Raw genomic sequence first — 12,920 nt, 5'->3', positions numbered from 1 at the left:
ATATTCTCCCCTCTCCACTACCCTAGACAAGGCATGGCCCACGGGCCAGACTTCCCTTTGCAGCCACTTGAGTGCCAACTTTCCCTGAGGCCAGTGCATCCAGTGAATAAACTGTCCCTTGCCTGAATACCACCTGCTCGTGTTCTCCTTACTCAGCAGGTTCTTTGATTACTTAACAATTTTCACCCCTATCAATTTATTCATTGCTGAAAGAAACTGCCAAATGCATATAAAATTACATTTTCACAGCCTTGTTTAGAAAGTGTGATAAAGAAAAACTCCTGATTTTCAGCAAGAAGGAATTGATTGAATTATGATATTCAGGTAGTTCTCATGCTCAAGTTGACCCACTTTTAGTCTATTGAAAGATAGTTCCTTTCCTCACAAACTTTCCTACCAACTTCTGGTGAATTTTTTTTCAATCTTATTCTCTGGTTCTGTCTCGGTATCAGAACCTAGCTTACTATTTTAGATATTTTGTAGTTTCCCTGTCACCTTAGCCTAGCTATCCTGCCTCAATGTGGAAGAAAAATAGTCAATGTCAGATTGAATTTTTTTTTTCAAACCCATTCATGAAAGCAGCATCTCTGCATTCTGAGTAAGAAGTGACTTGAAAAGTACTGATGGAAGTTTTTATAGAAAGGTGGGGAGGAATGGTTTTAAATAAATTGCAGATCAAGTAGCCACAAAATAAACTGGTTTTCCACTTTTCTAAAAATAGATCTCTCCTATTCACATTAGCATATGAGTGTATTTGATAGCACCTTGTTGCTAAAAACTAAAGTAGGCCATCCAATTTAACTTTGCATTTAGATTTTATGTTAGACTTCGGTCATCTTAAAAATAAAATGTTTCTTTAAAAAAAAGAATGCAAGCTCATTATTATTATTTGTAATGAGAGCAATACATGCATTATACTATCAATAATGGGAGTTGACTCTAAAACTGCTAATAGTAACTCACCCCAGGACTGTTCCCACCTATGCAATTGCCCTAGCATGCTAACAACACTGTCATTTGAAAAGAAGGACAAACCAAAACTGTAATGTTTAGACTGAGCATTCTCATTCAAATCAAATATGGATTTTTAAGGACTGGAAAGTAAGTGGAGCATTGTTCACCAAAAGGAGGGAAGAGGTACCAACATAAAGGAAAACCTAATTCTGAGATTGTTCTTTTAAAAAAAAAGAAAGAAAGAAAGAAAGAAGAAAGGCTGCAGAAATGACTTGAAAATATCCTTTTCTACATGTTAAAGAATGCAACTTCAACATATTGTTTTAAAATTTAATTGTGCATTTTAAATTATATATTTGGAGAGTACAGTATAATCATTCAACATACACAATGTTGAATAATTGTGTCAAGCCAATCAACATGCCTGCCTCTTTAAACATTTGTTATTTATTTGTGGGCAAACCTTCAAATTCCTCTCTTCTAGTTCTGACTGGCTTGCAGTGGGTGTTAGGAATGCATGACATTAACATATCCGGTGTATAGAAGAGAAAGCCTGCCCCCTAGTGTGAGACAACTATGGCCTTTGTGAGACAGCTTAAGCAGAAACTAAAGAAAACAGCAGTGCACAAACAAACAGCAGTATACAAACAGCAGTGCAATGTACAAGAAGCAGATGGAGTGTCATCAGGTTTCTTTTCCTTTCACAGATTTTTTAAAAATTTTTAATTGTCAAGGTGGGTTACAGTTACATAAGTAAGGTAATAAGAACATTTCTTGTCAAACTTGTTACCCCTTCCCTTTCCTCTCAGGTTGATGGCCCCCTTTGGGATGGTTACTATAAATCAATTATTTTTTGTTTTTTGTTTCAATCTGGCTTGTTGGGAATTTCCTGATTTCCTTAAGTTTACACTTGATTACAGTGCATTTACCATTAGTGACTATATTTTAGCTTTGTCTGCTGGAGTCTCCAGTAGGAGTCCAGTTCAAATCAATGGCTTCCCATAAACTACATTTAATAACTTTAAGAGTGGCTCAAAAATAGATTTTTAATAGACTAGAGTTGGACATCATTCAAAACTGTCTAGACATCAAGACTACCATCACCACCAAAAGCATGTTGACTCCATTTGCAATGCACTTCTCAGAATTACTTGAGATGACCTAGATTTGGATGGTTGGATTGTTAAGTGACTTGGACAAAAAACAGGAACAATCACACTAAGCCAGAATGTCTCTGTTAATGAGCTAAATAGGGTTTTATGGAATGTTTTGATTAATTGCTTCTGGTAATCTTCTCCTAGCTCTTTATGATGCTAAACAGCATGTGTGTGTGTGTGTATGTGTGTGTGTGTGTGTGTGTGCATCTATCTGTCTGTGTGTCTATGTGTTATTAAATAATACTACAATTTACATATAATGTTTTACTTTGGATGTAATAGAATTTAGAATTTTCTGATTCTAGTAATTATACCTAACAAAAAATCTAATGTTCTTGAAGTTGATCCTAAAAGTAATGGAGAAGAGTCTTGTACTGAGTAGAAATTTGAATCTGAAACTGTTTTGTGTTTATATTGCAATGCAAAACCCACTGGTTTTGTATGTGTTACTGGACCTGAGCTGACACAAGATAGATCAGGCATTTATACATACATATATTAGAAAAATGAAATATGATGGAAATATTTTGAAAAGCTAGAGAGCGAGAAAGATCACTGCTTACTTCAAATTTGTGCTTCCAGAGAGAATCTTATTCAGAGGCCAATGCTGGTTCTTAGTAGCTTGAAAGGGATACCAAAATTACTTGCTTCTCATCTGATTGTAAAAATTCTCATAAATAAGAGATATTTGTTTTCAGGCACAGATCCTTGTTTGCAGGCACTATTTGACCATGGGAAATGCCACCTGAGAGGAAGGTAGAGGTGGTTTTCAAGAAAGTCTGGACACTGTGCAGTAGACAAACCATTCAAAGTTCAGTAGGTGATTGATTCACAGCAAGACTAGATTATCACCAGAATCTGCATTAAAATGTAAGTTATTCCCAGAAGCACCAACCTTGCCTCTCCTGGTCCTATGAATTTATAATATTCCTTTTCAGGAATGAGATGATGACTGTATGTAGTTGTTTGTAAACCAACTTCTGTATAGAAAATGAAGATACACACTGAAATATGACTGATATGTATGTGTCACATGCCTGGATCCCTTGGTGTGAGAGGAGATTAGAAGCTTGACCAAAGCTGCTCTGGAGTGAAAGTGAATAAATACTGACTGTACCAAAGCACAGGGAAGGAGCAAGAACAAGAAGGGTCTTAGACTTTTACCCAGGCTATGTACCCAGGCCTGATTTGTCTTTGCTACAATGGTTTAATGATAGGCAGAATGATTTTGCCTAATTGGAATACTACTTTAAATAGCAAGAGAGACTGTAAATATGATTAAGTTTATGAGCCACAGATGTGGAAATAATGCTGGTTTGTTGTAGTGGTTCTATAGTGATTGAAGGAGAAATACAAAAGTGTCTCATAAGGACACACTGTGAAGACATGATCCTTCTTGGCTGACTTGAATCTGGGTAGAGGAGTTACAGGTGACGAACGTGGGAAGTATCTAGGGAAAAGTGAAGAAACTCGTTCTTTCTTGTAGCTTCTGAAAGAGCTCATATGTGTTGATGTTGGTGTTCTTGTAGGACTTCTGATCTTTATGAAATAAATAAGGGACCCTGAAGTACTAACACATATTGAAAAATGCTCATCCTTGTCTTTCTACTCTTATTTTGAGAATGAGAATTCCCCAAGTGTAGGGTGGTGCCATGATGTCTCCAAAACCAAATGGGTCACTGGTCTCTGTCTTGCATGAGAATAAAACTTCTTAAAAGAAGAGAAAGATCTTGGTAATAATGACTCACATTTCTTATTCTAGCTACTGTGGAGATTATTTCTAGAAGGCTGAGCATCAAAGCCAGTAGGGGCAAAAAAGTTCAAAAGACTCCATCTCCAAAGTAACCAACAAAAACAAAATAAGGCAAAGTAAACAAACAAAACAAAATAAAAAAAAGTAAAATGGTAGGACTGTAATCATGAACAAAGAAGCTGAGCAAGTAAGAGGTCCTGAGTTCAAGGCTCAGTGTCTACCAACCAAAAAAGGGAGGAAAGATTTCTTTAAAATGCAAACATCATTACTTAAAGATAATTAAAAAAAAAGGAAAGAAAAGAATGCCAACTTAAGGCTGGGGACATGGCTTAAGTGAGGCCCTGAGTATAAATTCAATTACAGCTAAAAAATAGAAAAGAAAAATGGAAGAGGAAGGAAAAAAAGAAAAATCCAATTCAATGATAAGTGGGAAAAACCTACTGAAACTTGGATCACTCTCGCAGCCCTATTAAATGCTTACTACTTTCTCTGATGTGTGGCAGACTGTCTTTTGCTCTGAATTAATAAAGCTTTCTCTGACACTCACCACTACTCAACTTTCTATTTAGCACGTTGGGGTGAGTGGCTATACCTGGCATGTGGATAGGAAAGGATAAATAAGCATTTCAAACCATCTTGGCTGTACAAAAATGAGCTTTAGACTTAAAGAATGACATCCCCCTTCAATTGTAGGGATGGGGCTTATATCCTAAGCTGGCCTCCAACTTGTATTCTTCCTGTTTTAGCACCAAGCATGTACATCAAGCAAGTACACTACTATTCTTAACTTCAGGCAGATTTTTCCCCCTACGGTAATGGTTTTTAACTGCCAGAATTTATAAGAATCATCTGTGGTGTTTATTAACTTGCAGATTCCCAAACTCCCTCCTAGATGTATTGAACGAAAATCTGTGTAGAGGTCATGGAGCCGTTAAAATAAGAACTTTCAGTGACACACAGAGACACTCATGCAGAAGAATTCAATGCACAGATGAAGAAAGAGATGGAATGATGCAACCAAATGCCAAACATTGCTGGGAAGAGGAAAAGAAGAGTCTTCTCTAAAAGTAACATGTCCCCACAACCCCTTGACTTTAGACTTCCAGCATTCAGAGCTGTGAGAGCATACATTTCTGTCATTTTATGTGCCCAAGTTTAAAATATACCTCCCCAAATCAATCTGGCAACAAACAATGTGGAATTGTGTAGAGATTTAGCATGTTCCTGTGACAGAGACTACAGGTAACCCACCAAGTTTGTTGTCCTTTTTTCATTCTTGGCAGAGCTGGGTTTCTGGTATGGAGTTTACTCCATTCCCACGTGACTGGGGGAATCCACCACTTGGCAGCTCTAGGAGTGAATCCCCACTAGCTCAAGCCCCAAATTGGTTTTTGCCTTTCTCTTTTTAGAGGAGGAATAGTGAACAGTATTAGGATTTGATTGAGATCAATTTAGAGTCAAAACCATGAATCCTAGCCTTTTGAGGATTTATACAAAGTAGACCAGAGCAATGCCCTAGATGGCAGTTTAGGAATGAGGATGTGAAACCATCAAATAGTGTGTGCCAGTCACTGTGGGAGACACTTTAGGCAAAATCTCTATCCCCATAACAAGCCTACTAGGCAAATAGTCCTATCTCTGTTTTACAAGTTGGGAAATGAAGGTGTGGAACGATTCCATGACTTGCCATTATAGCTAAGTGAAATGTCATTCACCAGTGTTAAAGAGACCATATTGACTTTGTGACTTAGGGAAAGCTCCAAACTCCTCTGGCCTCCTCTCCCTCAGGCTCATCTCCTTCTTCTCTCTGGCTCACTCTGCTTAGCCATACTCAGTTTCTTTCTTGACTATGCTGGTCAGTGCTCATATCTGAACCTCTGCAGTGTGGGAGTCTCTGTCCGAATCTCTATCTGATTTTCTGTCTTGCCTCAAATACTTCCCAAATCATGCTGTTCTTTTTTTTTTATTTGTGAAGATGCTGTACAGAGGGGTTACAATTACATGGGCAGGATAATGTGTACATTTCTTACCAAGCATTGCAGCCTCTTCCTTTTGTTTACCCTTCACATCCCTTCCCAGCCTCTCCCCTCCCCCCCCCAATCCCAATCATGCTGTTCTTTGACCAAAAGTTTAGTGTTGCCTCTCCAAGACTACCTGCAGGATCTCTGTTTTGTTCAATTTTTCAAAAAACACTGAAAAGCAAAAGCACGTATATAAGCACTCGCTGGGAAAGCCATAACATAAATAATGATATGGACTGCAGTGGTATTTTCATTCCTTCACTGACAACCATAGGATAGAGGAACACAGAATTTGAGAAATGCACTTCCCATTTAGAAGAGTGTCTGTCAGTCTTGATACGCTGTTCTGATTGTATAGTTCAGTAACAAGCTGGTCCTTTTGACAATCACGATGTTCTATCTGATGTTTCATACATTAGCCAGGTGACTGTAGAGACTCCTAACTCTAAGTTAATTCAACATCTCTAACAGCTAAGTCCCACATTTTACATAAACTTTTCAATAGAAGTCAATAACTAAATATTTAATACTGAGGAAAGTAGGGTATATTCTACTTAATACAAGAAATATAAACATTCAGTTTGCAGTGTTTCTTTTTATATTAACATTTATTATTGTCTATTATTACACAAAAATTGTCATATTAAAAAATTTTTAAATACAGAAAAACATATGAAGAAAAACATTAAAATTACTGACAATCCCATCTCTAGAAGTAGCTACTGTTACCATTCCAGTATAGTAAGGTTTCTTCCAATGTATTTGTATCCACTTGTAGTTTTATTTTTACTGGTTTCTATCTTAACATTGTATCATTATAATTGTCCATGTTGTTAAATATTTGAAATGATAACTTTTAAACTATCCAATCTTATTTAACAACAGATTTACTTAAGGATTATGTTTGATATTTGTAACTTCAAAAACATGGATACTTGATTTTTAAGGCATTATAAAATGAACAGACACAAACAAATTTACCTAAAACTTTTAGGTAATAATAACATGCATAGTGAAAAAGCTACTTTCTTTAAATCACAATATCTGTATAATAATTATATTAAGAAGTACAAATCACTAATATCACATTTTTCAAGTATTCTCCAAGTGGCTGATGTTGCCTGCAGTGATCTTAGTATTGAGGACAAAGCTGGCAGTTTTACCATATTGGTGGCATTGTGATCTCATCTCATAATTGAAACCTTGACAAGATTGTCTTCTGACAATGGAGAAGCTTCTTCTGAATGAGAGGTATCCTAGGTTAGGCTTCAGATCTGGAGCATTTCAGCAGTAGATCTTGATTGTCAGACTGAACTATGAGCATTAGAGAGAAGTTAGCTAATACACAATGCTCACTGGATGGCAATGGAAAGTATATAGCTTTAAAAAGCCTATCTGTCTTTATCTGTCTTTAGAAAGCTTAGTTGTCTCTGTCTAGTCAAAATGAGGTGGAGAAATAAACACCCTAGATAATTTAAATCAGTGAAGTTGATAAGGTGTAAAATATGCTTCAAAAATTAGCCTTTATATAGATTTTTTCAACTATTAAAATGTTAATTGTATATCAAGTTTACTTACTTTAAAAATTCAGGAAAAAATGTTTTAACCTCAGAAGCTATAAACTGCATCATTTTACATTCTTTTCATTGCATTTGATAGGAAGTTATTAGTGTTTCTACCATACAAAACAGCACTTAAATATATGAATAAGACGTGGGAGGACAATGAAAGATATGACATTGATCAAGATGCATTGTACTCATAATTTAGTTTGTTGAACTGAAATCAATTGTGCAACTATTTAAAATTGAATTTAAAAAATTAGAATAAGTTCACTCATCCATTAGAAAGAATGATATTGTACCATTTGTAAAGAAATGGAAAGCCCTTGAAAAAATTATATTAAGTGAAGTCAGGACCACAGAGACAAAGAGTATAAGTTTTCCCTTATTATATGGAAGCTTGATTTAGCTTATAAATGTATAAGAAAATATATGAGATGGTATGCAATTATATATATATATATAAATGTATTAACTGAAATATGATAGATTTCAAGGAGAACTCAAATAAATTGAATTCCTTAGAAAAGAAAAGTCAAAGTTCAGCAAAATATAACACAACGAAGTAAGTACTCCAAAGGGGTGGGATGGGATGGTTTCGAGGGAAAAGAGGCGAATTAATGAAGAGGACAAGAGGGAGAAATGCAAGAAAGAATCCAATGTATATCCTACAAAATTAAGAAGAGTGAGGGAAAAGGTGGGTAATGAAGGGATTGGTGAGAATGTTGAAAGAGCTGACACTGATCAACTTATATTGTACTCATAACCTGCTTGGTTAAATGGCAACTCCTTTGTACAACTATTTAAAAATAAGAAAAAGATTTAAATTTTAAATTTCTCTACTCTGTGTATTAGAGTTAAAACATAAAAAGGTAGAAATAAACATAGAAATTCAACCTATCAAGTAATTGACACCATACAGAGGCTAGTCAAACCTGGTAGGAAGACAAAAAGGCTATCTAGGATTACAACTGGATCATGGTTAGTATTTTCTTGAAGGTGTCGGAAACACAAATTTAGAACTTTGACTCTGATTGCCAGTCCACAATTCCAAACAATGATAAAAGCTGCCATATGACTTTTTCTTTTTTTTCTTTTCTTTTCTTTTTTTTTTTTTTTTGTTGGTCGTGGGGCCTGAACTCTAGGCCTGGGCTCTGTCCCTCAGCTCTTCGGCCCAAGGCTAGTGCTCTACCACTTGAGCCACAGCACCACTTCTGGCTTTTTCTGCTTATGTGGTGCTGAGGAAACGAACTCAGGGCCTTATTCATGCAAAGCAAGTGCTCTACCACCAAACCACCTTCCCAGCCCTGCCATATGACTTAAATAGTCTTCAGTGACTGAATTAGGGCATGTGCTCAGACCTTCCTGATAGCAAGATCCCCAAAATCCCCAGTGAGGAACACTTGCTTATGACCATCTCCATCCCTTAGGTATGCTTCTTAACCCAAATGACAGAAGCACAAGTTACCATGAATGTTGTATAACACTTATCATAAGCATTGTGCTTGGAAAAGTAAGAAATTCCTTCATTTAAGAGGCCCAAACTCACCCACTAGCAAACATATCCTTGCTTCTTACACTTGAAAGCACAGGCTCAGAATTGAAAAAGGATTTTAACCACCAGGTAGGTTCTGTCACTTCAGGTAGCCCTATCAAATAAAATTCATAGTAAATTCCATCAAACAAATTTGAGATATTAAAAACAAAGAGAAATAATAAAGATGACACTGATAAGAAATAAAGTAAGTACCTTGCAGAGATTTGTCATCTTCTATGAAGTTAATAGATTCAGAGTTAGATAATGAACTGACTGAAGAAATACTTGATTCTATGAGAAACAAAAATAAAGAAATGAATAGAAAACAAACACCACATATTAGTTATATACTAAATCTTGAGTAGGATGGTTTGAAATTATTTACTCCTAGTTCATGAATCAAAAATGATCAAATCTATCATTGAAAAAGCTTCTATCTCTTCTATTTATTGATCTGTCTATGTATATGTATAACTATCTATCTAAACAGAGATACAAAATTCAAAATGATGTCAAATTTTAAAAAATTGAGGGTGAAATTGATTGGAAGACAGTGTAAACAGGCATGGAGCTGTAATAATGGAATTCCTACTATAACCAACATCAGCCAATAAAACTAATAAATAGAAACAACTGAAAAAAACTCAAAAACTTAAGAGGTAAAAATTAATGCATATGGGACTGGGAAGATGGCTCAGTGGTAGAGCGCTTGGCTTGCATGCGTGAGGCCCTGGGTTCGATTCCCCAGCACCACATAAACAAAAAGAAAAAAAACCGGAAGTGGGGCTATGGCTCAAGTGGTAGAGCGCTAGCCTTGAGCTGAAGAGCTGAGGGACAGCGCCCAGGCCCAGAGTTCAAGCCCCACGACCGGACACAAAAAAAAAATTAATGCATATTAGCCAGGCACTGATGGTTCATGCCTGTAATCCTATCTATTCATAAGGAGATCTGAAGATCATGGTTCAAAACCAGCCATGGCAGGAACGTCTGTGAGACTCTTATTTCCAATTAATCACAGAAAAAGCCAAAAGTGGCATTTATGGCTCAAATGGTAAATTGCTTGCCTTTAGCAAAAAGAAGCTCAGGGACAGCATCCAAGCCCAAAGTTCAAGCCCTAGGACCAGCAAAAAACTAAAAAGGATAGAAAGAAAAGAAAGAAAGGAAGGAAGGAAAGAAAGAAAGAAAACAAAGAAAGAAAGAAAGAGAAAAAAGGAGGGAAGGAGGGAGGGAGGGAGGGAGAGAGGGAAAAGAGACAGAAAGAGAGAGAAAGAAAGAGAGAGAAGGAGAGAGAGAAGGAGGGAGGGAGGTAGAGGAAAAGAAAAATTTAGTGAATACTATTGCAATACCTTAGAAATGTTACATATATACATATCTATCTAAGATCTCTATATATATATTTAAAAACTTACAATAATTATCAAGTTTATTGAATTAAGAAATTAATTTAGGAGGATATTTTATTTGTATTTTAGACTTCTAAATAACTAAATATTTTTAAAGACTGCAATACAGCCATTAAGGTTACAAATGCCTGAATTTCCAGAACTCAGGAGACTAAAACAGTTAGACAAAAGTTTGAGGGCAGCTTGGGCTACATAGCAAGTTCCAAGCCAACAAGAACTTACATCAACAAAAATATTTTTTCTTGATAGAATAGTAAGTTAATGAGCATAGATTAACCTCTTTACAAAAAACAAAATAAATCCACAGATGTTGCTAATTAATGCTATAAATAGTTAAAGTAAGATTTTTCTACAGTTTATTGATATAGAGACTTCAGTAAGGTTCAATTTGTTTGGAGTGCTTGTTTCAATTTATGAAATTTCTCAATATCCTTGTTTAAAAACATCTACAATTTTCTCTTCAACTTTTAAGGTAAGAGATATATGGTTAAAATAAGACAGAAAAAATAATTTAAAAAACACAGGCCAGATAGAAGTTGACCAAGAATCATACTATCCAGTCTGTCCTAAAAAAATTGAATAATATTTATTTATGCAAAATTTTAATGTGCGTTATAGAATTCAAAGTATGTGAACTGAAGTCTATGAACTACAAGCTTGCTTTTGTTATGATTTTATGGGCACACTATGGCCTAATAAAGAGATTAGCCTGGATAATATTGGTGGTCAGAGATTTCTCCCCACTCTCTCCCAAGAGTGGACAGTGCTTTGGTAAGGCTAGACGTGATACACTGGTCAGCAATACTCCACCAACATTATCCATTACTCTCAACCCGTATTCTTTAATAATGATACAACTTACTTCGATAATACTGGTTTTTGGCCAGAAGACAACCAATAGAAGGAACTGATGCCATGGCTTTTCTTGTGAGTTAGTGTCAAAGAGACTGTGAGCAGCAATCTGCAGATCTCTGACCACATGAGAAACCTCCAGGTTAGTAGTGCAGATTTTCCTTCACCTTCTACACTGTGAAAACAGGTTTGTGCAAAGCAACATAATTTATCAACTAATACAAGGAACTTAAAAACTTACATGAAATTGCAGTTAAATCTGCAGTCATAAACAAAAATGCAATCAACTAACACATTCAGCTGGAAAAAAAACTACATACTCAAATACAAACAATACATTTGGAAGATGTTGAGAAAGCTATGGAAGACCGTATATTACTCCTTTTTTTTTTTAAGAAGAAGGAGGAAGTGAAAAATAATGGTTTTTAATCATATGCTCTAGCTAAGTAAAAAAGAGAAAAGGAACAGAAAATAAAAGTACCTGCTCCAGAAAAAAAATACACTCTATCTGAACAAACCCAAAGGTTAGGAAAAAATGTGTTGCTGTTACTCACAGATATGATCTCTTAAAAATATAGATTGCTTGAAGTTTCTTCAGAAAATGCACATTTTGAAGAACTACTTATTTAGTAATCTGGAAGAAGCTGCATCGGCACACAGTGAGGAGATCCCATCCAAGGGCTGCTGGTGTGACCTGAGCAGGCCTTATATTAGACACCAGGCTGGGTGGAGCCCAAGTCCTGGATGATTTGAGCTAGGGTGGCATGCAGCCAGGGAAAGGAAGCGTGACTGCCCTCTGCTTTCTGTCCTCTAGCGGTGTAGAAGAACTTCCAATATCTCAGTTGCCAAGTCCAGCAACAGAATTTGGCTTTGGCTAGGGGGACTTGGCTTGGACTTGGTTTTATCTCTTTTAGGGTCACAACTTAACACTAAGTGCTGGGTTCAGGAAGAAACCCAGGTGTCTTGGATACAAAAAAAAAATTACCAGAGCACCATCCTGGCACCACTGGGTATGACACAAATTATCTGCAGCCCAGCTGGGTAGATTGAACAAACCCATAAACATAACGGTGCGAGGAAGCCATGTAAGCACAGCAGAACCAAGACAGGCCCTGAGTCGTGGCCAAGGATTTCTGGGAAATGAATGTATCAAGTAGAACTTTATGGGCAAACGGTGAGCTAGACATTGCAGCAGGAATGAGAGCATTATAGATAATCTTGGGAAAATTGTGAAATCGCATTAGTATTACTTATTAATAAAAAAATTCAAACTAATGTTTCTTTTGGGGGGGCGGGGGTCCGGTCGTGAGCCCTGAACTCTGGGCCTGGGCGCTGTCCCTCAGCTCTTCAGCTCAAGGCTAGCGCTCTACCACTTGAGCCACAGCGCCACTTCCGGCTTTTTTTTTTCTTTTTGCTTATGTGGTGCTGGGAAATTGAACCCAGGGTCTCATGCATGCAAGCCAAGTGCTCTACCACTGAGCCACCTTCCCACCCAGTTTCTTATGTGGATTTTTTCCATTTGATTTACTCAGTTGATTTAGAGATCAAAATCTAGATAAGGAGATAGTAAAAATTGAGAGGTGTTGGTCAAAGGGTAAAAAGCCACAGTTACATAAGAAGGATAAGTAAGAAGGATACAAGCATGAGAATTATACTTAATAATATATATAATATGTATATA

At 36.4% G+C, this 12,920-nt stretch overlaps 1 protein-coding gene across 1 annotated transcript; it reads right to left on the bottom strand.

The window, feature by feature from the left end:
• Positions 1-6,510: 6,510 nt before the first annotated feature.
• Positions 6,511-11,905, bottom strand: LOC105980445 (chromosome unknown open reading frame, human C8orf22). Its single transcript, XM_013009278.1, has 5 exons — positions 11,794-11,905; positions 11,250-11,414; positions 9,198-9,275; positions 8,997-9,096; positions 6,511-7,199 (listed from the first exon to the last, which is right to left on the bottom strand). The coding sequence occupies exons 2-5, from the start codon at positions 11,302-11,304 to the stop codon at positions 7,190-7,192; spliced, it is 243 nt and encodes an 80-aa protein (XP_012864732.1). The 5' UTR covers positions 11,305-11,414; positions 11,794-11,905; the 3' UTR covers positions 6,511-7,189.
• Between the last annotated feature and the right edge of the window lie 1,015 nt (positions 11,906-12,920).

Source organism: Dipodomys ordii, unplaced genomic scaffold (genome assembly GCF_000151885.1).
Source record: "Dipodomys ordii isolate 6190 unplaced genomic scaffold, Dord_2.0 Scaffold9, whole genome shotgun sequence".
NCBI classification, from domain to species: Eukaryota; Metazoa; Chordata; class Mammalia; order Rodentia; family Heteromyidae; genus Dipodomys; species Dipodomys ordii.
The sequence above is the reverse complement of the archived record's forward strand: the minus strand, read 5'-3'. Positions and strand labels throughout refer to the sequence as shown.